This window comes from Astatotilapia calliptera, chromosome 16 (genome assembly GCF_964374335.1).
Source record: "Astatotilapia calliptera chromosome 16, fAstCal68.1, whole genome shotgun sequence".
Lineage (NCBI taxonomy): Eukaryota > Metazoa > Chordata > Actinopteri > Cichliformes > Cichlidae > Astatotilapia > Astatotilapia calliptera.
The window spans coordinates 24078954-24105755 of NC_137437.1; the positions used below are offsets into that span (position 1 = coordinate 24078954).

General features: G+C 39.2%; 1 protein-coding gene across 3 annotated transcripts; it reads right to left on the reverse strand.

Annotated features, from left to right (window-relative positions):
- Window positions 1-1187: 1187 nt before the first annotated feature.
- On the reverse strand, window positions 1188-26802 carry vwc2l (von Willebrand factor C domain containing 2 like). Of its 3 annotated transcripts, none has more exons than XM_026145336.2 (5): window positions 26156-26802; window positions 24556-25065; window positions 20337-20435; window positions 11994-12123; window positions 1188-5029 (listed from the first exon to the last, which is right to left on the reverse strand). In XM_026145336.2, the coding sequence occupies exons 2-5, from the start codon at window positions 24961-24963 to the stop codon at window positions 4878-4880; spliced, it is 789 nt and encodes a 262-aa protein (XP_026001121.1). In that variant the 5' UTR covers window positions 24964-25065; window positions 26156-26802; the 3' UTR covers window positions 1188-4877. The 3 variants fall into 3 exon arrangements, with proteins under 3 accessions (XP_026001121.1, XP_026001120.1, XP_026001122.1); XM_026145335.2 differs by having other exon boundaries at window positions 25868-26801; XM_026145337.2 differs by lacking the exon at window positions 20337-20435 and having other exon boundaries at window positions 25868-26796.

Below are 26802 nucleotides of genomic sequence, written 5' to 3' on the forward strand. Positions count from 1 at the left end.
ATCCTAATGAGATGCCACAAAACTCCTTTACTGACTGACCTTTTAATGTGAAGGAGCAGCAGTTCTTCTCCAGACTTCTCACCCAATCTAAAAGAATGAGCCCAGAATCCAAATAAGTGATGTTGGAATATAGATTGACTGAAATTAGATTGAATTAGATTGTAATTTGCTCCCTCTTCACAACAACACTCCAGTGCAACATAGACATCACTGCAGATGCAACAACCTCATTGTAAGCCTTTTTAATCTTTTTCACACCATTCGAGTTCAGATTGTGGCGTTCTTTTTTTCCTATTGTGTCGAACTGAAATCATTTGGTTATCTTCTGCCTTCTTTTTTAGAGTGGAAATGCATTCCGTAATATGTAGGGCTTTACCAGGAAGAGACAATTATCTAATTGAAGATATCTGTTTGATACAATAGCAGACTGTGCTCCTAGAGAAAGATTGATGGAAATTCAATACTAAGTGTAGAACGGGAAAACAAAGCAATTAATTGTTCCGTCACAGTGCTGGCACTTGCTGTGAAGAAAAAGGAAAACTTTTGCAGGTATGTGTGCTTTAAGAGTTCTTCTGCTGGCCATCTCCCAAGATGCCATTTTCAACAGGATTAGTCAGGGATGCACCTAATTGCTATTGATTGCTATGTGCTGCATAAAATTGCTTCCCTTTTCTTGTCCACGGTGGGAGGTGGGAGAAGGCAATTAGCAGTGCGGACGAGATAGAAGCCCAGACTGACTTGTAATGAAATGGAATGGAGGAATAAACCTGTCAGTAATGCCCTTGAACTTGGGGAGCATTACAAAACCATTAAGCACCAGTATCTTCTTATTCTACCCCTCACATGACCACGAGCCAGGAAAATATTGTGCTAGCATTTATTCTGAAATGCTCTGTTTATATACACCATTACTAAGAGTTTGTCTGTGTCCCTCTTTTTAAGCGCATGTACCTGAATTTAAACAGACTTGTCCTGCAGCATCCTCTTGGCTTATATTGAATTTGCACCTGTCATTGATTTAAGAACCAAAAAATGCTGTGCTTTTTGCAGAGGATAAATGCACATTTGTTTTTTGTTTTTTTTTAGAAGTTCATGTTGTGTTTTCATGCCATCCGAAGTGATTTTGTGTCAAGAAACGTCTCCAAAGAATGTAAAAAGGATTAAGGAAAGAAGAAATCCACACTCACTTTTTGCCGAATAACACTTCTTTTGAATTCTATTTAACAAAATATTTTCGTCTTGATGAATAATACACATTTCTTATTTCTTGAGTCATTTTCCTTTTTTTCTTTTTTTTTTAAACTCCACCTCAGATTTGAGGAAACACATTAATTATGTTTGAAGATATTTACATATGTACAACATGTGGAGCACCAAGGGTTGTTTGACTTTTTGAAAACTGGACTCTTTGCTTTGCCGTTTAGGGTGAACCCGAGTGAGCATGAATTCACATACAATCAACTTTATTTAAACATAAAATTACAATTTGTTATAGAAATTGTACTATCCCATATTTGAGCCCCACGTGAACAGACCCTCGGTGCACCAAAAAAAAATAATACAGTTGATTGTATAATAACAGTGTTTCTCTCTTTCTCTACCGATACTTTGTGTTGTTTTTCAGGCACACTTCATGTAACAGTTTTGTTGCTGAAAAAAAATTACAAATGGGGAAAAAAATTATAGATAAAACAATCTTTCATTGTTTCCAGCTACAGTAAGTCGGTGTCTCATGGAAAAAAGCAAATGATGCACCTTTACAAAAATGCCCATGTACAAGCCTGTGGGTTTTAATGACAAGAGGGAGGAGACATTGGGGTCATTTGAATAAACCTTCACAGACATACATAGAGACTCAAGTTTCTTGGCAGGAGATGAAGAAAGACAGTGTGCAGCTAATCTGTCCTGGAAACCTTGCAGCTTCATGTGTTTGGAAGGGGAAATGTAATTTCGTCTGGTTTGCCTGGGATGCCACTCTCACGTGCAGTGTAGAGTGGATGTGTGCCACAGTACCACTTTGTGTTTTTAGCAGACAGCCTATTCTTTCAAATGACAACATAGGCAAGATTTTGGGATGATCTGTGTGGTTTCAAATCCATCGTGCTTGTTATTTAAAATGCAAAGTATGCGCTAGCACATTTCTGCTTGCGAGCTCTGGTGCAGTGAAACTAAATTCTTTCACGGTTTTTCTTTAACTTTACGACCAACTTCGAATGCATGATTTTCTATTTGATGTCATATCTCCCATGCCCTCTTTTCACTAGCACTCTGGATCACACCTTTTAACTTTTCAGCTTTTTGTTGACAACCCTTTCACTCTCTTTGTTCCAACTTTCAAACTCAGGTGATGAAAGCAGCTTGAAACATCATAAAAATGAGCAGCCGCTGCTCACCCAGTTTAGTTTGATAAGAAGCATTGGAGGAATCCGTATTAGAACAACCAGTACAATGACTTACAATGTCACTTTTCTACAGAGATCTAGTTCCTTCTTTAGTTTCTTCCTTGAGCTTCTCTTTTTACCACTATCAAGTGACGGTATATTTTTAGAGCCATCTCTGGGTTCAGTTCTGCACTTTTAGCTGTGATTGAACTGCACTCGTCCTTGTTCTTTTATTCACCTTGCTGACTGTTTCTGGAATGTCGTAGGATAAGACAATAAATAGTTTGGGGTAAAACAGAGCAGTAACCACTGCACACAGAAGTGAAACAAAGTAGCACTTGAAGCAGTCGGCTGTTCATACTGTATGATGCCAAAGGCCATGCTTTGTGAATCTTATCTGGAACAGTAGCAATAAGGCATCTGTGGTGGCAGCAATGCCTTTGAGCCTTGTCAGCTGGCACGTTCACTTTAGTCTTTCTTTGTTGCGACCCAAAATATCCGAGCAACTCTCATTTTTGGGGGGATGCATGTATAGGCTGAAAAATGATGTGGCATTTAACTTAATTAAGATGAATGAAGCTCGTTTAATAATTCTAAAATGTGTGGAGCACTGAGGCTGTGACTGATAAACCATTCATGTCATTTTTGTTTTATGAGCCTTCAGACCTCAGACCAGATAGATTAGGTCGTCTGAAACATACTACATCACTGTAACTTGCTGATAAAAATGAACCAAGCTCCTTTGTTCCACCTAAGACTGAGCCTTGCAGATCTTCCGACTCTGAGATTTCTTCATCACCCATATGCTGCAACCAGCAACTCTGCAGACTATGAGATTCCTCTAAAATTAGTTTTAGTTCCTTTTAAGGCAATGCACCTCTTTAGTCATTGGTCTTTATCCTATGTTCATTTCTGTCTCATTACAGAGTGCTGGGAGCTGCTATTAAGCAGCTCATCCATCACCGCCCAGGAATAGGGTCTAAAAGGTTAACGGGAACGGATTTTCTGGAAATGGAAAAAATTCTAGTGATGAATGGCATTAGCTTACGGAAATTCACCTTTGAATTAATGACTTGTATTTATCATTTCAAAAACATCGTGTGTTGGGCACTGCTTGGGTGCTTTTTGTTTTTCTTCTTTCAGACTGGACTGCTTGAGGACCACTCTGATATGAAAAAAAATGTCAAAGCAATACATTAGCTTGTCTTTATGTTATCGCCATGGCTGTGGCTCCACCGCACCGCCTGAGCCATTTCAACATATCGAGAAGAGTAGGAACTGAAAATGGATTACATGAGCTAAACGAGCGATATAATTTAACTGTGTGCATCATGCTATGCCCGAGTTTGTTTATGATTGCCGCGCTTGTGCATACTCAAATGAACAATATGCTCGTGAATGCTGCTTAAAAACACTTAGACATATGTACGTTCCCGCCTTTTGTCTGTTGGTTCTCACTGGATGTGCCCAGCATGCAGGCTGCAGCAGCGCCAAGCACCCAGCTGGATGATTTATCACAGAATAGTCCTTGATTAAGGAAAATTAAAGCAGGCTGCTACTGGCTCGCAAATTGCTTTGATAACAAGTTCAAGCAGTTACTTAGTGGGAATATTTTGGAGGATATGGACCTCTGAGAGAAAACAATAAAGCCAATTGAACTGGAAAGGGTTGCCCAAAGTTGTTGTTTCTTTTTCTTTGGGGGGGGATTGATGCAGCATGGCTCTTCTTGGGGATGCAGGTTTTTTTTTCTTCTTTGAAAAGCTACATTTCATTCCCCCACTGCTCCAGGTGGTACTAACCTATCCTGCCTGTGAGACATGACTCAAAACCATGGTGTGTTGATCAATAAAGTGAGCCTTTGAGGTTCCATAGCTGTTAATGGTATATGACAGTTGCACGTTGCATCATGTATGTTAGGAGCGAGCTCCTGCCGCAGCGATAAAGTCTCATGAAGAGGCAGACATTTATGTGTGATGCACATCTTGTAAACAAGCTCTTAGAGTGAAGTCGTGTAACTCAAGCACATCTTTGCCGTGTTTTCATCAGTGCTAATCCTTGTATGCGAAAAGAAGCGCTGCTAAGTGTGCTTACGGTTTGTTCTGCTGGAACACCTGTGTGATTGTGACTGGCACGCACAACAAGCTGATGACATACGTACAGAAATCAATTTGAGCAATTCAACATTGCCGATGGTTAGGAAAGAGTTCAGGGAGCTAAGAAACTTTTTTGTGTGTGTGTGTGAGAGCAGCAAGTCAAGCAAGTCAACTTCTGAAAATATATAGGACCATTAAAACCGGAGTGTGGAAACAACTGAGACAAGTTCCATCTTCTTCTCGCTGGCTACATTTGTGTGAAGCCTGCGAGATCACCTCTTCGATCCTACTGTATGCTGTCTCAGGATTTATAGGAATTGTGCTCCTGCCCTGTCAATCATACAAAATGGCACAGTAGGCAGAGCCTTGCCTGAGCTTTTCTACCATCCCCGTAGGAGTCCGTCTATGACAATGACTGGCCGTTGAGGCATTCTCGCCGCAAGCACTGCGCCGGCTTCCACCAGTCTCCGTTGTGGCAGCGGCAGATGGTGCAGTCGTCCACCTTTACTTCAATTCCAGCCGGGATGATCGTCGTTCCAGCAAAGCAATTTGGACCTGCCGCATGGGAAGGGAGGGAAGGAAAGGAAGGGGAGAGAGAGACAGAAGAAAAGGGAATGAGAACGACAAGAAATGGATGTGTCTCTCCTGAGAGCTTCTCTTTGCAGTGGGGTGGTGGAGTGATGCAGAGAGCTGCAGGGAGTTAGGGGAGTCAGAGCAGACGTACAGATCTTTTCACGGGCATGCACCGATGGGCTTGTTTTTGCAACACTAAAGCGCTTTTGTTAGTCTCTCCTTCTCCCTCGACATGGAGCGCTTTGCATCCTAATGCGCCGCAAGCAGAGAAGCCTGCCAGGCGCTGGCTTGGCAGTACAGAGAGGCTGGAGTACAGAGAGACAGAGGAAGAGAGAGAAAGCTGCTTTTAGAGGCAGTAGGGAGGATGGTGTTAATCACTTCGGTCTTTATGAAAAGGCCACAGAACTCCTTAGCAATTCCTTACACAGTTTCATTCCACGCATTCACACACGCTGACTGTCAAACCAATAAAGAACTCAGATTAATTTTGACATCTGATTTATCCGTTAAACACTGTAGGATTTACTTGTGTGGATGTTGATAGGATTCCTTTAATTCTAAAACGTGCTGTGTACGACTAGAACACCTTACATCGGCGTTTCTAATAATCTCACCAGATAGACAGATTATCCTGGGTAAATTTTAGGATCTGTTTTCCAGGACGCCAAAGAACGGTATTACATTTGTACGATTTATCTGTATTACCACCTGAAATTATTACATCTAATTTGTTTTTCTCTTTGCCTCAGAGATATTGGAGGTAGTGCATCTCTTTCTCTACCTCTAGAGACAGGAGAGCCAGAAGGTGCCATGAGTTCATCCTAGTTTTAATCATTTAAAATGAAGCAATCAGCAGCTCAATTGGTGTGACGGTGACTTTGGATCGCTCTCAGTGTTCGGCTCGGTAAAACCTGCCAGATTCAAGACTCCTCTACGAGCAGTCATAAAAACTCATATGTCCCATAACTCTTGAAGACACAGTAGCTTTCACGCTTGATATTCACGAAACATCTTGGTGTCCTGTGAATATGATTTAGGGTCTGGTAGCTTAATGATAGCAATGTAAATGTGTCAAGATAGTCAACCTAAAGATCAGAGGTACATTTCTGGTACACTGTAGAATTTCTCACCTGTCACACAATTTGAGCCTTTTTCACACCTACATTTTAACACACAAGCACAGGTATCAGTAATAAAATAAATAAAGAGTGAATTTCATTTATCAGCTTCAATTTCAAGGTCCTGCATTTGTGCATGCTGGCTCATCGTCTCACTGTCACGGCTTTCAGGAACAATGTGGCCATCGGTAATATTATTAGTAACACCTCTGTTTTCCATTTTTTTTTAAAAAGGCTTGTTAATGCTTTATGGAAAAGTAACTCAGGGCATTAGATTAAGGTTAGCTAAAGATCAGGATTGTGGTTAAATATTTAAAACGTCACGCTGACTCGCAGCATGGCACAGGGAACACTGACTTTTTAAATCTTCAAGAGCATGAGTTTAACCTTAAATCAAGGGTAAAAATGCTGGAATGGTCTACAGAGGGACAACTCCCAATATTTTACAAATTCTTGCTTTATGCATCGAAGGAATTAGGTTTAATTCCAGCTAGTGCTTGTACGAGAAATAAAAGATGCAGGAAGCCATAAATTTCCACGTGACATTGACAAAGGGAGCTGCTGGCTACCTGCTACCCCCATCCTTTGCCTTAGCATAGATGGGTCCTATGCTCTATTTTAAAAAAGAAAGAAAGAAAGAGAAAAAAAAAGGAAAAGAGCATGGGATCTGATCTTAGACGTAGAGAGCACTTGCCAAGTCTTAACTCGCAACGATCTGCCTCTGGACAGCTGGCACAGGTCACGGGACAAACTCGGCAGAGGTTGATGAGGCAGGAGGGTGACCCGTGCTGCTGCCAAGTGTGATTGTTTATAGCCCAATAGATAGGGAGACGCAAGGACACAGTCTGAGCTTCCTGTCACCATGTGAAGGGCGTGCGGTCACTCGTCCGAGCATGTGATCAATTCGTGGCCAATAAAATCTGGTGAAGTCAGAAAATGTTTGTCCTGTGTCAAAACTGTCTCAGCACATCATACTTTCTCTGACTACTGCCTAAGGATTACAATGTAAACTGCAGCTTGTTGAGAGAATATGTCAAAGCGAATATGTTCCTGAACCGTATCCAGCTCCATGGCACTGCTCCTCTATGATATGTCTGTTAAAAGACCACAATGACGGCATTCTGACAGATAAGGAGTGGCAGATCTGTAGTTGGTTTAATCTTGTTATACTGAGGAACCATTAGCCATTTTCAGGATACTACTCATTTCTTTTTGAGAATTACATAATTACATATTCCCTGATTAATTTACAGTAGCCTATATAATTCATGATAAAGATTAGAGCTGAATCAGATGGGCTCAATGAATGCGGAGCTCAGAAATGAGCACTGCCACTGGCCTACTATTCTATTGTGCTGCCTCTTCCTCTCTGCTGGTGTTTTCAGGAAGGAACACCAAAAAGATGCCAAGCTGAAAAGCTACAGCCTAATAATAGAAAGCTCTGACAAAAGTTTGGCAACCATAAGCACTGATTTGCTGATTTGTGAGCTGAAAGACATCCAGTTATCAAGGTCATATCAGTTTAGTTCAAAGTTGCTTTTTTTAAAGTCTGAAATATAGTTAAGACACTGGAACATGGGTGATTAATCTTGTTTTTCACTGTGTACGCACATATAGCTCCATTTAAACTCACTAAGTCAGTGACTAATTGGACTAAATGAGTCAAATATTCCTCAGTAACATTTTAGCCACTGGCAATTAGGTCATCGCTGCACAATTCTGTTTACAAAGCAACCCTAAAAGCTTTCTTTCAGTAGAATAAGTTAATCTGGACCTTTTACCTGAGCTGGAATTGTAAATGTGGTGTATGGAGATACAGTCAGAACTCAAACTAGTAATTTAGGCAGCTCATTTTAGGCACAAAATTGTATTAGGAATTGTATAAAGCCCTTTAATTAAATTCAGTTGTCTTGTAATCTGTGAAATAAGCATTACTCATTTTCAGAGACTGTTGAGATGGTTTGTTTTTTATGTAACCTTAGTGTTACATTGTAATTACATTATTAATTTAAATAAACCTTTCAAATGTATATCTGTTCAGTATTAATTTCCATTTACCTTCTAAATCTCTGAGGGAGGTAAAAAGTGGTGAATGTAAACATGTTGATAGATAACAGAGAGAATTGTTTTCAAGTACTTTCAAGCATTTGAGTACAGTTTAAAGAAAATGTTCTCACTGCGCTTTCTGTGACTTTCTTCCCTTTAAAGTATTTTAGCAGGATGTGCAGGTTATATACACAAAGTTAACCCAAAGCTTTACCATGACAAGCTACTGTAGTATACTTACACAAGCATTTACCTGGAGAGTTTTGCTTGTTCAGTAAGAAGATTGTTTTTATAGAGATTAAAGCAGTTCCCATATAAATCTCACACTGTCAGATTGTTAAGAAGAGTATTATTTAGTATTGATTGCATTCATAAAATATTATAATTATGCCTCTCCTAATCATTTATGCCACAATAAAGTAAACCTATATAAAAAAGATAAAATCCTTTTTGTATTATAAGACCAAAGCCCTCTACATAATGTTTGGATTAAAGAAAAAAGAGAGCAGCAATAAAGATAAATAAATAAATAACACAACAAAAAGCTGGATATTGTAGACATGTTTCTAAAGGGAATGTAATTTGACAGCAAATGCTGAACTTGCAAAATGCATTTTATTAACACTGATTCTTTATGTTTAAAGAGAAAAAGGTGCATGTTTTTGTGATATTCCAGTGGATCAATTTAATATTATTACAATTCCACGGGATCTGTATTTAGTAACCAAGGAACTTTCAAGGTAATCAGATTCAGCCCTGCCTACAGTCAACATGACCTGTCTGTCCAAAATCCTACAGCCATTAGTCAGCTTACAATTATATGGCTTGCTGGAAGACAATAATGCCTTCCAGGCACAGCAGTCATGCTTTAGTCCTGTTCATATGACCTATTGTTCTCAGATGTACTTTGTCTTTAGTGGTAATTAGCATTTGTTTACACAACGACCGGTTGTCATCCAGTCTAACTTGTATAGATAAACATTATACCTAGAACGTCATACAGCCATAAGCATAGCAACTATCTAATTATAATAACTACTCAATTAAAACAAAGCTGGCTTGTTGATCTAAACTTAAACGTGTTACAGCTAAGTGGCTTCAGCTGGGATAACATGTCTATCAGATGAGGTCAGGACCTGCTTCTATGACCCAGCACATTATATATTCTGATGATGTCAACATCTTATTAAATATGCTGCTTTCTGCTTACTGCTGCTTCAAAGTATGTCTAACTGAGAGTTCAAACTGTTGCTGTGAATGGGCTCATATCATCACAGTTTAGTCTCACTGATATTTACTTCACGCATCCTTTAAATATAATTTGCATTCTAAGTCAGCAAGCAGCGCTACAAAGTAAAAGAGATGATGATCACATACGACCTTTGGTAAACCAGATTACAGTTGAACTATGATGACCTGTAGACCTCCCTGCTTAAAGCTAGATTTAAATGCCAACCACATAAAGATATAGAGTCTGTGCGTTTGATGTTTTGTGCTGTGGACTTTTACCTCAAATGCTTTTAGATGCTACTTGTTTATAGGTCTCTTTCAGTTATGCATTTAACAACTGAATAACATGGGCTATTGGATTGTGACTGATTGGATGTGATCACGTGACTGATAAAATACCAGACTCCTTTGCTTTGAGAAAACGATTGGATTGCTTTTGCAGTTTGCTTTGGATAATTATCCATTTGTACTATAAAGTGTTGTCCAATTATTATTTGTCCAATTATTATTTATTATCTGAGCAGTGTATAGTCCTGTACACTTCAGAATTAATTGTGCTTCAATCAGCAGTGACATTATCAATAAATGCTTGTCTCCTGGTTCTAATGGCAGCCATATGGGTTCATGCCATAACATTGCCCCCCACCACGTTTGACAGATGATGTGGTCGGCTTCAGATCATTAGCTGTTTCTCTCCATGCTTTTCTCTTGCGATAATTTTAGTATAAGTTAAACTTGTACACCTTGACAATGATCTTGTGATCTTGTGTTGTGTTGTTCTTTCTTAACTACATAAATAATTGTGTGATCACACACTACAAATGTCTTCTGTGTGGTCTTTCAGGCCTTCTGGTGTTGCTGAGCTGGCCAGTGAGTTCATTTATGTGTAATAATTTATCAGATTGGTGATTTGGACCCTCCTAACGGTTTTGCTCTTTCTATCTCTGTCTTTCTCTGATAGGTTTATTTTGGTTTTTCAGTCTAATGTTAGCCTCCTTTAATTGTACTGATATTTATTTGGGGCTGGTATTTAAATATAGTGGGGAAAAGCTATAAAATTAAAATCAAATGCTTTAAATCAGCTTCAGATAATAAGTATTCTTTAACTGCCATGAAGTAACAAGGGGGCAGGACTCACCTGGCCATGAAACTGCTGGTTAGTGAATTGTCCAATTAATTTTGAGCCTCTAAAAATGGGGGGTTGATTATGTATTAAAATGGCTGTAATTCCTAACCAGTTATTGCAATACTTATGTAAAATCCCTTGAATTAAGGCTGAAAGTTTGCACTTCACTTCAATAAATTCCACTGTGATGAACCTAACTGCACATTCTAGTTGCACAATTTTTGCCCCTGTTTGAAGTGCAATGATTTCTATAACTGTATTTTTATTTAAAACTAAAACCTGTAATGGGTAAAGAAAAACACAAATATCTGTCTCTCTGACTATATGTAACTGAACTGAGGACATTTGGGTGTCTGCTTTTCATTGTCCCTTGGCCAAAAATGAGAGCTAAATAGCGTTCGTTCATTGTCCTCTCTTCGCAGCCCTCAGCTATCCACTCCCGTAAAGATTTATCTGGTACCAGAGCCTGACGAGGAACCCTTGGGTAACCTAGAAACAGCAGGCCTACCACTGAAATGCCAAGGGTGTCACTGTGCCCTGTCAGCCTGGATTAGTTCTCTCCTAGCAGCTTCTGTAGCCTTGTTATTGTGTGTGTGTGTGTGTGTGTGTGTGTGTGTGTGTGTGTGTGTGTGTGTGTGTGTGTGTGTGTGTGTGTGTCACTCTATGTGTGTTTATGTGTTGAAACAGAAGAAAACAAGCAATGGTGAGAAATAAAAAATACAAGGAAGAAAATGTTTGTAGTTGTGCCACTGCGGGCATTTAGCAACTGCCTCCAACTAAGTTATTCCCTTTACTTTTAACCTGTAGGTAAGCAGCAGTTAAATATATACATATCTACATATACACTTTCTTTTTTCATTAGTTAGTCATTTAAGTTCAACAAGAATGCAAAAACATTTTGTTTAGTGAATGCAACGTCAAGTTTAGACTTTGAATTTGATATTACGCCAGGTTCACACTGCAAAAGTGCACTTACTGTACTTTACTCATAAAGCTCCATCTGTCCCTCGGGACTGGTGCTGGCAAAGGGAAATCTCTCACCTCGCCTTGTAAATAGTCAATGAACCATTGGAATCCTATAATTCTAATTTAGGGATTGGTTGTGTGTGACAAGGGCTCCAGGGCACTGGGAAATAAAAGGCTCTCTGAGGACCCATTAGTCCCTCCTACCATCCCTTTAATCAATGGGCTAATGTTTACTCTGCTTAGTGTGTCATTTATAATTAAAACTAGTACTGCTCATTAGTGTCCAACGGGCCCAAGGTAATAATTTTAATTCATAAAACATCAATTACATCCTCATCCTGATCTAAAGGCACGGCCATCAAATGGTGATACCACCGATAAACTTGCTGTCATTGGTTTAATGAAAATTTAATGACTTCTAAGGAATCTGAATTGACTTCCAGAGGAGATGAGTGTTTACCGTTTTTACAGATGGGGCAGCATTGCTCTGGCTCGTACACAGGGTTGACACACTCTGGGACGGCGCAATCGGACACCACACAATGCACTTCATTATTTGGTTCGCAGCGGCACCACTCACAGGGTGACGGCTGTGGGCAGAGGAGGAAAGAGACAGGGAATCTGGGTTAGATGACTCAGTAGCTTTCACCTTGTGTGTATGTGTGTGTGCATGTCCATGCATGCTTGTGTTTTTCCTCATATGCACATTCTTAATAGTTTCAGATGCGTGAAAAAAAAGTGTTGTGATAAACAAAGACACAGGTTAATAAATTATTCACATCCCCAGTTTTATTAGGGTACTTTTGCCTTAACAAAAACAGCCTATACTACTGCTGGCTTACAACAAAATCTCTAGAAATAACTAAGGGAGTCTATAAGGTAATGTTCATGATATTTAATGTTTGCTGCATTCTGCTGTGGCCTGCCTCAGGAAACAGTTCAGAGACTTATCTCACCACCTCTGCAACATGTAAATCAGTAGCTACTATGCAGCTCCCTGTGCAGCTGCCTCATACTTGACTCTATCTTTACAAAGTCTCTTGACCGGAAAATGAACTGTAATGCAATTTCATGGAGTGGAAAAATACAAACTGTTTCCAAATCACAAAAGGTCAGCTGTTCATCATATTAGATTTTCTTTTTGCTCATCATAGTAAACAGCCTTTGAGTGTGTCTCTGCACTGCTGTATCAGCAGTTTGGTGTCGGGCTTAGACAGTAATAATATTTCATATTTGATAACCCCTTTTGCGGTCTTAACTTTTTTGGTGGGAAAGCTGATCTATGTGGACAGCAGCCAGTGCAACATAAACAGTAAGCTTCACATTATGATTCTAATCTTCATGATTTATTCATTTGAAGGATAAAATTTCACTTATTGCAACAGTCAATAATTTTAATTCATAACAAATGCTACCACAGAATTTCCTGTGAACTCTGTGGTGGCAGCTTTTAAACGATTAGTTCATGGGTCTTTACCCTGTTGGTCAAGTGTTGCATTCCAACTTGCAATATTTTTTTTCTTTTTTCCAGCCAATATAATTAACTTTCATTCATTAAAAAAAGGAGATCCACAGCTGTCTATTTATACATCGTTTTTCCCACTGGTGTGGGTTTGCTTAATGGGATGTCTCTATACAATGGAAAATTTACAGTGTAGGTTAATATAATAGGTACGTTTTATTTTCTTTGGAAGGACTTTTTCCATTTTTTATAGTATGCTAAGCTAACCAGTTCATGCCTGCGCTTAAGTCATTCATTTTTTTCTGATTTCTTTAAATGATTAATGTAGTACTTTGGAACTGTGTCATCAAATAACTGAGCTGCATTTGTTCCCAAAATATATGGATTTATAGCCACGACAACAGCGGCTCCACAGTTTGTTTTTGTGCAGAGACAGGTGAAAGGGCTAAGGTATTTCAAGATGTATACGGTATGTGTTACTTTTACCATCTCTTCTGGGCAGATCGCATTAAGTGACACATAATCAAAGTGTCAAAACTCCTTTTGTTTTTATTGAAGTTTATGGGAGTCAGCATGCACATTAAGAGATATAGGGGAAACTGTGCAAAATAAATACAATCCAGTTACTGATTGTAGGTATTCCCAAGACCATGTAGAAAAAGTTCTCTGAATCAATGCAAAATAAATAAATCTAAAATGTTACTTCCTCTTATTAAACTTTCTCTCCTCACGATAGAACATCTGATAACTTTGCATTACATATGCTGTAATTCTGATGAATGTAGATGAAAATCATCACTAATTTCTTATATGCATTTGCAATATAAGAATAAAGCTGTAAATCATGACAAATAACAAAGTCTTTATCTCTAACATATTACTATGAGAAGACTGATTAAATATTTAACGCCGATGTAGCTCTGTAGTCCATCACATTTACGACTTGAATAAAAATGCAAAAACACTGGCAACAGAAGAAGCTTAGGTTAAATCAAGATTATATTGGGTAATATGTTTCATTGGGGATATTAAAGCGAGATTCGTTTGCAATAATGAACTACATTCCATGGGTTTATTACAATGTTTAGAAGAGAATATTCCAAATGAATATTATGCGTGGATGTGGCGCATAAACATGGCCCAGAAAATGTTAAAACCCCTTGAATAAACTTATCAAACTAGCTCAAATGATCAGACTAAAAATAAATGATGGGATGCTTTTGAAAGAAAGTCCCAAGACATCAAGCAAAGATCTAAACTTCTGACATATCTGGCATATAAAACCAAACTGATGCTCAAGTTTGTGGGCACAGATAACCACATTCAAAATACAGAGTAAATATAAAAACAGGAACATGGCAGCGCTTCTGCAGATGTACTCAGCTATAGTGTACTGCCAAAAGTGTTTAGATCTTGAAAATATTATAGTGTTTTGCATCTATTTATACATCATGGCATTGTGCTGTCCTGTGTGAATATATAGCTTTGCACCATCGCATACTGAAATTTAATGAGGCCTACAGAATCCAGCTGACATGATATCTATCCATCCTTTGTTTTAAACTGTTTATCTAACTACGGCTGCTGATGACTCGAGCCTTTGCCAGCTGACACTGGGTGAGGAGCACAATAAACAGTCCATTACAAAGCTAACAAAGAGATGCAGACAACCATTTATGTTCACATCCACAGCTACAGTATATTTAGAATCACTAATTAACATGCAGAACTGTGTCTCCAAGTACCCAGAGACAACACGCAGGATAAAAATTGTTTGAGTAGAATTCCAGTGAAAAGAAACAAACAAACAAAAAGTAAAATATGATGATATACATTATAAGAGGAAGTAAAATTCTCTCTTGCTCAAATAAATATTTTGGTTACTAAAATGAAAACTATGACATTATCATGTTTTAGTGATTTTATAACTCAATTTAAGTGCCATACAAAAGAATGCTCTTAATCTGACCGCACTCATTGAAGTCATTAATTATGTAAATTACTTGCTTTGCGTACAGTATGCAGTTGTGTTCATATTTATTTGGACACCGACACCATTATTCTAACTTTGCCTCTGTAAAGCACTAGTGCGGATTTTATATCTGGATGCAACTGAAGCGCAGATTTTCTTACTTTAATTCAATGAGTTTATGGTGATTTCATTTTAATGGAGAGACAGAATATTAACCAATAATGCAGAAAAAAAACAAAAGAGGCTATAAAATGATTTCCAGGTCATTGAGTGAAATTAGTGCTTAATCTCCAAACAATACATGACTTAGTACTTGATGGATAAACCTTCCCTGCAAGCACAGGGGTAAGACATCTCTTGTACTTGGTCACCAGGTTCACTCACCACAGATTTTAAATAGGATTGAGGTCTGGAGACTCCATGAATCTGATGCACTTCTTCCTTAGACACTCTTTTGTAGCCTTGTGTGCCTTGTATGTTTTGAGTCATGGTCCACGATTCTGTCCATTAGTCCCTCAATATGTTTAAGTCATCCTGTATCCTTAGCAGAAAAACAGGCCCAAAGGCCCATAATGTCTGTATGGGGATGGTCTTCTTTTCTTTATACTCAGCATTTCTCTTCCTCCAAACACGGTGGATCGAGTTGATGCCAGATAGCTAGATTTTGGTTTTATCTGACCACAGCACTTTCTCCCAAGCCTTCTCTTAATCATTTAAATGTTCACTGGCAAACACAAAAAAGTGCCTTCTTGAGCAATGGGACCAGTGTGTTACCAATGGAGTTCTTGGCTACTGTGGTCCTAACTGCCTTCAAATCATGAAGAAGCTCCTACTGTGTTGGCCTGATCCATCATCTTTCTCATGATTATCTTCACCCCAGGAGCCGAGATCTTGCACAAGCTCCAGATGTTGGCCATTTTACATTTCTTCCATTTCCAAATAACTGCACCAGCAGTTGTCACCTTCTCATCAAGCTTCTCGCAGATGGTTTTGTATTTCATGCTAGCCTTGTTCTGGTCTGCAGTTTTGTCCCTGAGATCCTTTGGCAGCTCTTTGGTCTTGCTCACAGTGGTGGAGATGTTAGATTGAAAGAAATTTGTTGTGTGGATAGAAAATTAAGTGATTCTGTGGACAACTTGCAATGTGCTTTATACACATAAAGTATTGAGATCGGTAGTATCTGTAACTGATAAACTGCCTGATTGACTGTAATCTATGGGATCACAGGCAATCTGTGAGCCAAAATTCTGGCTGGGTTTAGGGGATCAATTACTTCAAGTACTTTCAAGTAATGACATGCAAATCAGTTCATAACATAATTTATGTTTTTTTCTAGACAATATTCTGTCTCTCCATTAAAATGAAACTACTGTGTAAAATAGGCTGTTCCTTTCTTTGTAAGTGAGGGAATTTACAAATTCAGCACAGCATCAAAACATATTTCCCCCACTGTAGTCCCCCAGGTGCAAAAGGATTGAATCAGTTGATGGACAAGCAGTTTCAAGTCCAGGTGAAGCCTGTTCCCTCGTTATTCCATGACAAGTTAAACCGATTAAAGAGTTTGTTCTGAGTGTTAAACTTGCATCTATCCACTGGAATTCTCAATATGACATGCAAAGAGATGCCAATAGAAGTAAAGGTCATCATTAGACTGAAAAACCAAAATAAGCCATTAGTAGTGTTGTGCGATACTGCAAATTTTGGTATTGATCTGATACCAAGTAAATTGGGCTAGCATTGCAGCTAAGAATACTAATACTGATGCTTTTGACCTGCAAAGGCGCCTTATGTAGAGGAGAGCAGTGTATCATGATTTATAAAATGAATCATCAATAATTTGCATATTCTGTACAAATTTGTGATTACTATGATTGGGATTACTTGCCACAATAATTAGTTAATACAACAACAACAACAAAAAAATCCCAACTTTTCAGTATTTCAAGTGTTTTTAAACTGGGTTTTTTCAGAGAGCTGGAATTTAAATGTGATATTCTCTAAAGCACTTTAGGTCATCTTCTGTTGTTTAAATGTGCCACAGGCTATAAATGAAATAGATGTGACAGTCAACACAAAAATGTTCAGGCATTTTTCATAGTGCATGTTTGAGGCATATTTTTCATTTCCAAAAAAAAAAAAAAAATCTGCTGAGCTTAGAGTTTAGAAACAAACATCAATTCAATACCAATACTATTGATATTGCATCAATCCACCGACCTCTACTTATTAGACAGATCAAAATCTTTAGATGTGGCCATGCTCTGAAATTCTTAAAATGAAGGAATGCACTGACCAGCTCAACAGCACCAAAGTCCACTTTTTTTTGTTAAGGAAAAATCCTTTACAACATTTGGCCAAGCAAGAACACTATCAGGCAGGTAGGTGCATCGTTGTCTAAAACTTCAAGAGACACATAAATATTCTAGGTTTACAATGTGGTGTAAAGAACATGAAGGCCAGATTCGTCTATGTCTTGGACACTTCTGACAGAGCCTTCACATTTCTGACAAAAAAAAGGTCTCTGGATGAAGTCAAGATTAACTTTTACCGGAATGATAGGAATAGAAAAGTATGCACAAGGATGAGAAACAGCAGTACCATACCACTTTATCTGGTAGAAGTAAAGTTATAGCATCGTATGCACATCTATGGCTGCCACCAGAACTGGGCCACTACTGTTTATTGATGATGTGACTGCTGATAGAAGTACTGATAGTAGGATGAATCTTGAAGTTAACAGGGCTTTACTTTCTGCTCAGATTCAGCCAAATGCTACAAAACAAATAGAACATTTTTAGCAGCATTTGGCTTTTGACCTAAAACATCCTCCACAGGCAGCCTAGGAGCTTTCTCAAAGAAATGGGGTATTCTTCAATGACAAAGCCTGTCACCTGATCCCAACCTAATAGAGCATGCCTTTCAGTTACTGAAGACAAACCTGGAGGGAGAAAGAACCAAGAACAAGCAGCAAAGGCCAGGCAGAACATCTCAAGGGAGGAAATGCAACATTTTTGCAGTCACAGACTGTAAATGATTTTTTATCCAAGTATGAAAAACCAAATCTTAACTGATAGATTTTTTTTCATTATCGTTGACCAAAAAAACCCCCCAAATCCAATCTTAACCAAAACAAAACATATGAATCTAATTGTGCATTTTACAATGAGAACAGATCCATTTAGATAATCAGTTTAGATATAACGTAATATGATACATTTTCACAACGAAACAATAAAGCTTTAGGGATAAACCCTGGGGAGAACCTTATTTTTCACAGTTATAGACTTGATTGTAGCACTAGCTAATCCTGAAGTGAAGCTGTGAGCCTGAAAAGTGGATTCAACAGCGTTTCCACTGTGGCACATAAAAACTTTATCTACTTTTTCCAACAATGTCTTTCACATAATTTGTCTCTCAGGTCAATGTGGGTGGTTGTTGCATGATATGCTAAAATGAAAGTGGAAGTTACAAGCAGGAGTCCTGATAAATGCCATTGTTTTCTCCTCCTTTAACGTCACTGATAAGATGGGAGGAACTGCAACCAGAATGCAGCAGAGCTTGAGCAGGCAGAAATAAAAGTGGACTCATTCTTAATTGCTGAAAAAGCTCAGTTGGTACAGATACCAGAGTAGATGCTGTAGAGGAGCTACTTCAAATCCATTCAGACAGAAACTTGCATGAAATCATGTATAATAAAAACAATGGATAACGTGAGTGGGTAGGTACAAATGCGACACGAATGCAAATAAATATTTTTGAACAAGAAATCATCCAAAAACTGACACAGAAGAGGAAATTGGGTTCTTACTATAATATATGTGCATGTATGTAATCCCTAGGTGTTTCTAGATGTAACAAGTTGTATTAAAGTACAGACTGGAGATTGTGGCTATGAGAGACAGCAGTTTTTATTCACTATCACAACTGACCTTTAAAATAAATTAATTTGAAAGTGGTATTTCTCTGTAGGTTAATCTGCCAGATCGGCCTGTGATGCAGCCTGCTAGTTCAGATGCTTTACGGGAAAAAGTATATTAAAAATGCAATTGGAAAAGAAAACTTCTTCATGCACCTTTGACACATTGCTGAGAATCCTTCAATGTATTCAGCCATGCCTGGTGCTTTCAATGCGTCCTTTTGTGTGAGGTCTACTGTGAAGAGGATCAGTCATGCCTAAGCCCAGACTTACAAAAGAAAATGGAGCACTAGTACCGAATTTAGACTTGCTGCCAGATGTTTTGGTGAAGAAAAGACGCCTGTTGTCCCCATCTTTCTGGCTGGCTATTTGAGTCAATCGATTGCCATGCTTTTCATTCGCACACTGAGACAAACAGAGACAGGGCAGGGAAGCAATGAATAGTCAGGTAACCTTCAGCAGGGCAAAATGGCAATGCAAAATACTCTGAGACTGGACGACAGGGTCACAGGAAATATACTCATGCTGTTAAAAGCAGTGACAGGAATGAGTTGACAGTCAAACTGCATGCTCTGTTGTTCAAGTCAAAACAATGTTTTACCAGTGGTCAAATAACGCAGAGAATAGACAGAAAGGACTTGAGGATGAGGATGGAAAACATGCAGTACTAACACTTGCACATCAATTCTGCAAGTGCAAATATGTCAAAACCATAAAAATGTGTTTGACATTCTCTCCGGGCAAATTGTTTGCACTTAACAATTTTTTCCCCTAATTGCGACTATTGTTGCCTCCAGCAAATTGGATAAGAAAATCAATTTGAGCAATAATTTTAACAGCTTTTATGGATGTTTTCTCACATAGGTATGTTAAAAACACAACAACTTACTGTGGTTGTGTGGGCAGCTCAGTCTGTGTGTGTGTGTGTACAATTGTAAACAAATTATTATAATTGTCTGCAGACATGTTTTCACAGAATACTTCTGTGACTTCGCCACATCACTGCAGTGATAGAAAAGTACAGATATAATAAATCAAAGTTACCAAAAACAGAGACATGAAAAAAATCCAACCACAGTGTTTGATTTACATTGATTGGAGTAATTCATTTATGAGATTTCCTCAACATTTAAATCTAGTACAGGGCTTAATTGCACTCCACTGAATAGTACTTGTCTCATGCGGATAAAGTGAAAGGTGAGCAGAACTCAAGCATTAAGGCTATTAGTCACAAATTTAGATTGTTTGCCTTTAAATGAGAACTTATTCAAGATCTGACGGCTGATTTGCACTGTGTGTACCTTTGTTACTGAACATATTAGAGCCCTCCCACCTTTGTCAAATCTGCATCCCTTCCCTAGGGGGGAGGGTGGTCATAAGAAGCATGGATGGGATTCTTCACATCTGAGTTCACATCCCAGCACTAGCCTGAAGATCTGGGATCTGAACTCACCCTATACCTCCTGGTTCTTGATTGCAGCTGCGCTGAGGCCAGAGGCACACCGGCAGCCATGCTGGGTGGACTGGTCCCTTCCTCATCAGATGGAAAACCCTGTAGGTGAAACACCTACTATGGTTGAGTGGCATGACTCACTCACATGGCAATAAAACAAGATATTGGAAATTACTGCATCTACTTTTACAAAGAATTTAAAGCTGAATCAACAGTATTAGTATTAAATTCTTTGTTGCTACAAGCAAAAACTTTTAAGTGGATGAGCTGTAGTGGGAAATGTAGTTTGGACCTATTTGTCAATTTGCTGATGCACGAGTTATGCCAGCATTAGATTCACAAATGACAGGCTGACATTTCGCTGGAGTCAGCTGCTTTGTGTTGAAGGAATGCCCAATACTACTTGCATGATCATGATTGCATACATTAGGTGCAATATACTTAATGATCAGCCTACAGTATAATGAGGTTTTCAGCATAAGGAAAGTGGAAATATGAAGTGTTGGTGGATGCCAAAAACAGTTCTTCATAGCCAGACATCCCAGTTTCCCAGAAGCTCTAAACAGCCCACATCTCTCTTGTTATTTTCCCAAAATACTGACTCTTCTTTCTTCTCTTCTCCATCATCTGCTACTGAATATAAATGCACACCTCTACACAATGCAACACAATCACCTCAAATGAAATGCCAACAAAGCCCAAACCAAAGGTTAACCTGTCGGCATCTTTAAACATGGGTCTGCATATCAGACACTGACGGCCTTTGATTTCCTTTAACACTGCGGGGTTCTGAGGCTTTCATGTCTTTACTGAAGAAACTCAACTTTCACAATTTGGACTAAGACACTGCTACTTGTGTGGGCATGGATTGTTTTTTAAAAAAGATGATCATTATGAACCATAGTGCAATTTCTACTGAGACAATCTATAAAAACAAATGATTTTGTTCTTCACCTTGAAGTAATGTTGAAATGTCCTTCCCTTCTCTTGCTCCTCAATGCACTATTGATAGATCAATGTTACATCAGACTGCGAAGCTTTTGCCCTTAAAGTAGCCCTTACAAAATCACAGAAATCTGTGGGGCTGCAGGAGCTTGATTGTGTCTGACGTGCAAACACACCAATCATTACAGATTAAGTACATGGGTTTCAAATAGGCTAATCTCTCACACCCCTTGCTAATGGGAACACTATGTCACTTTCATGCCACCAAGAGTTGTTGTTGCCTACTAATGCAAAACATTTTTCAATTTTTTCAGTATCATTTTTTTTTTATTTTAACATTTGAAATCTTAATGTCATTCTGTTTACAATGGCGAGAGAACACCTGAATATTTAAAATCTTTGAATGGATATTTGTATATCAATATTGTTGACAGATTTGTTGACAGAATGGCACCTAATAGAGATGCATTGTAACAGTTCTGAACATAAACTCCAATGCAATGCCTCTTTGCACCTCTAGCTGATAATGCAGATGAATCCCACAGCCGCTAAAAGGTTTTACATTAAAAACTGATGAATAAACATTAGCACACTATTTTTCCCTCCTTGTGCTGTTTGATTTCTTGTGATTGCCCCCCCAAAAAAATGCATTTCCAGAGAAACTGTAGCAGAAAAGTTAATTATGATGGCCTGTCTACACACCTGCTTTGCTTAACTCACTCTTTAGCCCCGTGTATGCTTCAGTTTTTTTTTCTTTCCGTTCAAGTGGCATGCTAATTATTTTCTTATGCAAAATGTTCTGACATTACAGGAAGCTTTGTTTGTTTTACCTTGAAGCTGTTATAAAACTACACTAAAACGCCTCCTGTTGTCTTGGAGTTTTGGACAGCAAGCAAAAAAGGAAGACAAAAGGAAATATGCCGTAGTGACTATATTCACTAGAAGTTGCTATAAATACAAAAAGATGATCATCTGGTACTTAACCGGGTCAAATACCTAAAACAGACCTACAGAGCTATTATAGATGTAAACACTTCATAATGTGATATTCTATGTTGTGTGCACACCTGGATTCACTTTCTTTAAGTTACCAAAAAGCATAATTAAAGCTATGCACAAAATTAATTTTGTGTGATATTTTACATTTTTCAAATGCAGTCTTCATCTTAGAAAACAGTTTTAATGATACATAGATATTGTGCATTTCACTGCATATTTGACAGCATAAGATCAATATTTTTTTAACCCTGCAAAGGAAACCTTATGAGAAATAGTCAGACTTATTGGACTGTATAAGCACACACACGCACACACATGTAGTCCACCCACTCCTGCAAACTACAACTGACAAAGTTAGCTTTGAAGATGCTTTTGAGCTTTTGAAAGGCTATTTTCAATTATTCATTTAGCTCTTGAGTACCTTTTATGTGTCTTTAAGAGGGTAACCAACAACTTGTGTTTCCCCAGCTGTGGCCCGGTCAAACAGATATTTGCTGGGGTCATAAATCCTATCTGAATACACGAATCCTTGTCTAAGGAGCTATTGCAGGCTTTTTCTTCTAATGTCTTCTGATTTTTTGATCTGCAAATGGTGGTAGTTGGTTTTGAAAAAAAGAATCTTACTGCAGGAATTATCTTCCAAGTACATCTGTTATAATAAATAGCCTATCTAGTTTGGTCTTATTTTACATCTTCGGCAGATGTTCACAAAATTGAGAGAAACTTTTTCATGTTACTGATGATGATGAGAACATACCTCTAACATTAGTTTCTACTGTGTAACTGGTAACTCCATAATGGGATAAATTTACAGCTATTATGTAAAGCGACAAAAAAAATGGAATTTTTGATCGATTGCATCATTCAAAAGCTAATTTATGTCACTAAAGTGGAGCCCGCAAAAATTCAGTTTACCATTGGAGGCATTTGTCTGACAACCGCAATGGATGCACTTATCTTAACTGGTAGCTGATACATTTGCACAGACATGAACAAATGCTATGATTAACCACAGAGCTATACCCTTGTTTTGGCTATGACATGTCATATTATATTTCAGTCACTTACTGCCTCAATCCAGTTGTGAGAAATGTGAATGAGGAGGTTTCCTCATGGGCAGCAACAATTTAAACACAGACTGTAGTTGTCATGCTCCCAGTGTCATTTATAATCAGGCAGTACTGTCATGCTCTGTAACAACCACTGAGACACTGGTCTGATAGGTAGAAACCTTTTTTTTCAACAGACACAGGGAAGCTGGAGCTGCCAGTGATGACTCAGTGTCCACAAATCACAGTATTAAAATATTGTTATAGCATCTGTCAGTTTGGTAATGCTGGATGAATGTTCAGTTGATGAAGCAAGCAGAAGGATGATATCACTCTGGGTGGCAGCCATCTTGGTGCCCTTGGCCAATAAACACATTTTGAGCTTACTTTCACATTATGCCAAGGACTGATCTAAACCCAAATACAAAGCCTCACTAATTCGAACCCTAACAGCCCCACCTGATCACATCTGCACCACTGCTGTGTTACGTTTTGTTATTTTCGATCGTGGCTCAAGAGTTGGGAGTTCGTCTTGTAATCGGAAGGTTGCCGGTTCGAGCCCTGGCTTGGACAGTCTCGGTCGTTGTGTCCTTGGGCAAGACACTTCACCCGTTGCCTACTGGTGGTGGTCAGAGGGCCCGGTGGCGCCAGTGTCCAGCAGCCTCGCCTCTGTCAGTGCGCCCCAGGGTGGCTGTGGCTACAATGTAGCTTGCCATCACCAGTGTGTGAATGGGTGGATGACTGGATATGTAAAGCGCTTTGGGGTCCTTAGGGACTAGTAAGGCGCTATATAAATACAGGCCATTTACCATTTACCATTTTATTTTCATCAGTAAATGTGATCAAAGATGATTGCTGTCAACAAGTTAACAGACTAAAAAGGAAAGAAAATATGAGACATGGTGGTTTTTACATTATGTTTGAAGTGACTTGTCAGTTTACCACGACCATAGAGGTGTTGCTGTGAATGCATATGATTGTCACACACCTGTTTTGTTTTAATAACATCTACACTTGCGTGTGACTTGATTGTGTTTCACCAAATGAACTGGAAAGATGGATTAGAGTCTTGAGCATCAGTTAGTTTTTAATAAAGATAAATAAGATGCAGAGTGGTGATTGTTGGTGGAATATTCATGTTCAGTGCTAGAGTTTTTCTAGTGGATTCTGGTAAACAGATGTTTTTTTTTAAAGGCTGAATTATAATCTTCTAACTCATTGCTTACCTTGAATTCTTCCAGAATTTTATAGGTTTTCCCTCGGTACTCGCAAAAGTTTTTCACCTCTTTGCACTCAGGGCAGCATCCATTGTGTTCCACTTTGGTGCACTTTGGATGCAGTTTCGGGCACTCGGGTTGGTCGCACACAGGCCCGTCCTCTGTGCACACGCACGGGCAGTTCGAGTGTCCCGGATAGAAACGTTCCCCGAGTTTGTAGACGAAGCCGCTGTCATCCACGCATCCCTTGCCCCGGTAGTCATCAAACACAATGTTCTCACCGACGGTCCGCTCCGCCTCGTCTGCGGCGTAATCCTCGGGGTTACCCACCGTGGCCGGTGACACAGCGCTCAGGGCCAACAGGGGGACAAAGGCAGTCAAGAGGAGAAGGCCCATCCTTTGCCGCGGCATTGACATCCACGTTCAAAACGACTGTGTGGATGTCATCCTTAGCCTCTCTGTATCCTCACCGGATCTGTCCAGGGCTTCATTATCACCACCATCACGTAAGGAAATGAGCTGCAGTGGAAAAAATAGAAGATGACATGATGGATGATGACTCCCCAGCTGCTGGTTTGCACATCCTTACAAACCAAAATCACCTTTTAAATACTTTCCTCCCCTTTTTTTTCTCTTTTTTGTTTGGCTTAGGCCTGTGTATGGGTATCTTTTATTTACGGTGCACATATGCAGCACCAATGTTTCAATAGAGATCATTCGGAATTCTTTATCATTGCTCTGACACAAAAGAAAATATCTTACACATAAAGCTAAAGCCACGGATGGTGAAAACAAATAGAAATACATTTTCTAACATAAGAAGCATGCAGTCTATATGCGTTAGTGTGGTGGTGGTGGTGCATTAGATGCAAATTATTCTCCTCTTTCAAAATCACAGCAACAGCTACGACCATCAACAGAGGGAAGGGTTATAACACTGATTGTCTAAAGTGGGTGGAGTGAGCTCCCCACGGTCGTCTTCTCCCCATTAAATAAAACCGAATCAGATATTACAATTTGAAACTTTATGAGAGGCTTCAGAGACAACAGGTAGCATTAACGCTTTCAATTCTCCCCCAGGTCAGTAATGATAGTAATGGCTTCTCCGTCTCTGGGTTTCTTGCAACCACCTCTTATTATATTAACCATGTTCCATGCAGACACATGCAAATATTGAGAAATGCGCAATGATTTAACCCAGAATGCGTCAACCGTTTGGAAGGGGAAACACACACATCGACAATCCAGACAGTTGGGGAATATATAGCTGAAGATAAATATCTCTATGATGCGTATTAAGCGACAGCTCTAACTCACTCACCGCTTTGAATAAGACTGATATCCACTAAGTGTGAAGGTAGGATCCCCAATACAGAGAGCGGAGACAGATTACAAATAGTCGCCTTGCCTATTGGAAACTTCACTCTATCCACAGGGTAAAATCACCAGTCTCCACGAGATACTGTAATCCGCCCTCTTGTCGTGATGATGTGCTTAAAAGCAACTAAACAACAGCCTTTTGGAGGTTTGCTCCCCTTTCCCCCCTTGCAGAGAAAAAGACATCCGCGTAAAAGTAGGTCTTCTTCATGATTATCCTCATTGGACTCACCTTTTCGAGACAATTTCGCAGTTCAAGTCCAACTGCATGCGTTACAGACAGAGAAAGAGAGACTAAAAAAGAAACTGCTCGAGAAATCCTCTATAGCGTTCCCTGAGAATCCGGAGTCAATTCAGTATTTCCCCACGATGGAGGTGAATATTAGAAAGCAGCAGCCAGTCTTGTTGCACATGTGTGTATACATCCAGCAGTTGTGCGGAAAATAAAAAATCCACATGGGTAGAAGTTAAAGAGTATAAAAAATCGACCCATTCGCGGCTGAAGCCAGTCATTTTTTGAATTTGTGGCCGAGGTCACGTTCATCATCAGCAGGCGAGACTGACGAGGGAGCGCTCCGACTTTCAGCACCTTGGAGAGCGACTATCTTCTGCGTCCTGCGCCGAGCAGAGCAGAGCGCCCCCCCCCCCAATCCCCTCTGCCAACCACAGTCACAACAACACTCACCTCCCACGATCCGAGGACAAGTATGACTGCATTACTGCAAGGGTTAAAGGCTGGGACGAAGTAAAACGATCAAATAGGTGGTCATTAGTCAAGACTGGTTCTGACAGGAGCAGCTGGTAAATTGAGGAGGTATGCTAGATCAGTTAAATATGTGTGCGAGCCTTCCCCCTGTCTGTAAACGAGTGCGCCTATGT

Bases quoted from the DNA above. Each gene is read 5' to 3' on its own strand.
- vwc2l (XM_026145336.2), bottom strand. From the start codon at position 24,963: ATGTCAATGCCGCGGCAAAGGATGGGCCTTCTCCTCTTGACTGCCTTT. The intron at 12,124-20,336 runs GTGAGTTCAGAT...CTCTGCCCACAG, and splicing joins CAAGAACCAGGAGGTATAGG to CCGTCACCCTGTGAGTGGTG. The intron at 5,030-11,993 runs GTAAACACTCAT...CCCATGCGGCAG, and splicing joins CTGCCCCATCTGTAAAAACG to GTCCAAATTGCTTTGCTGGA.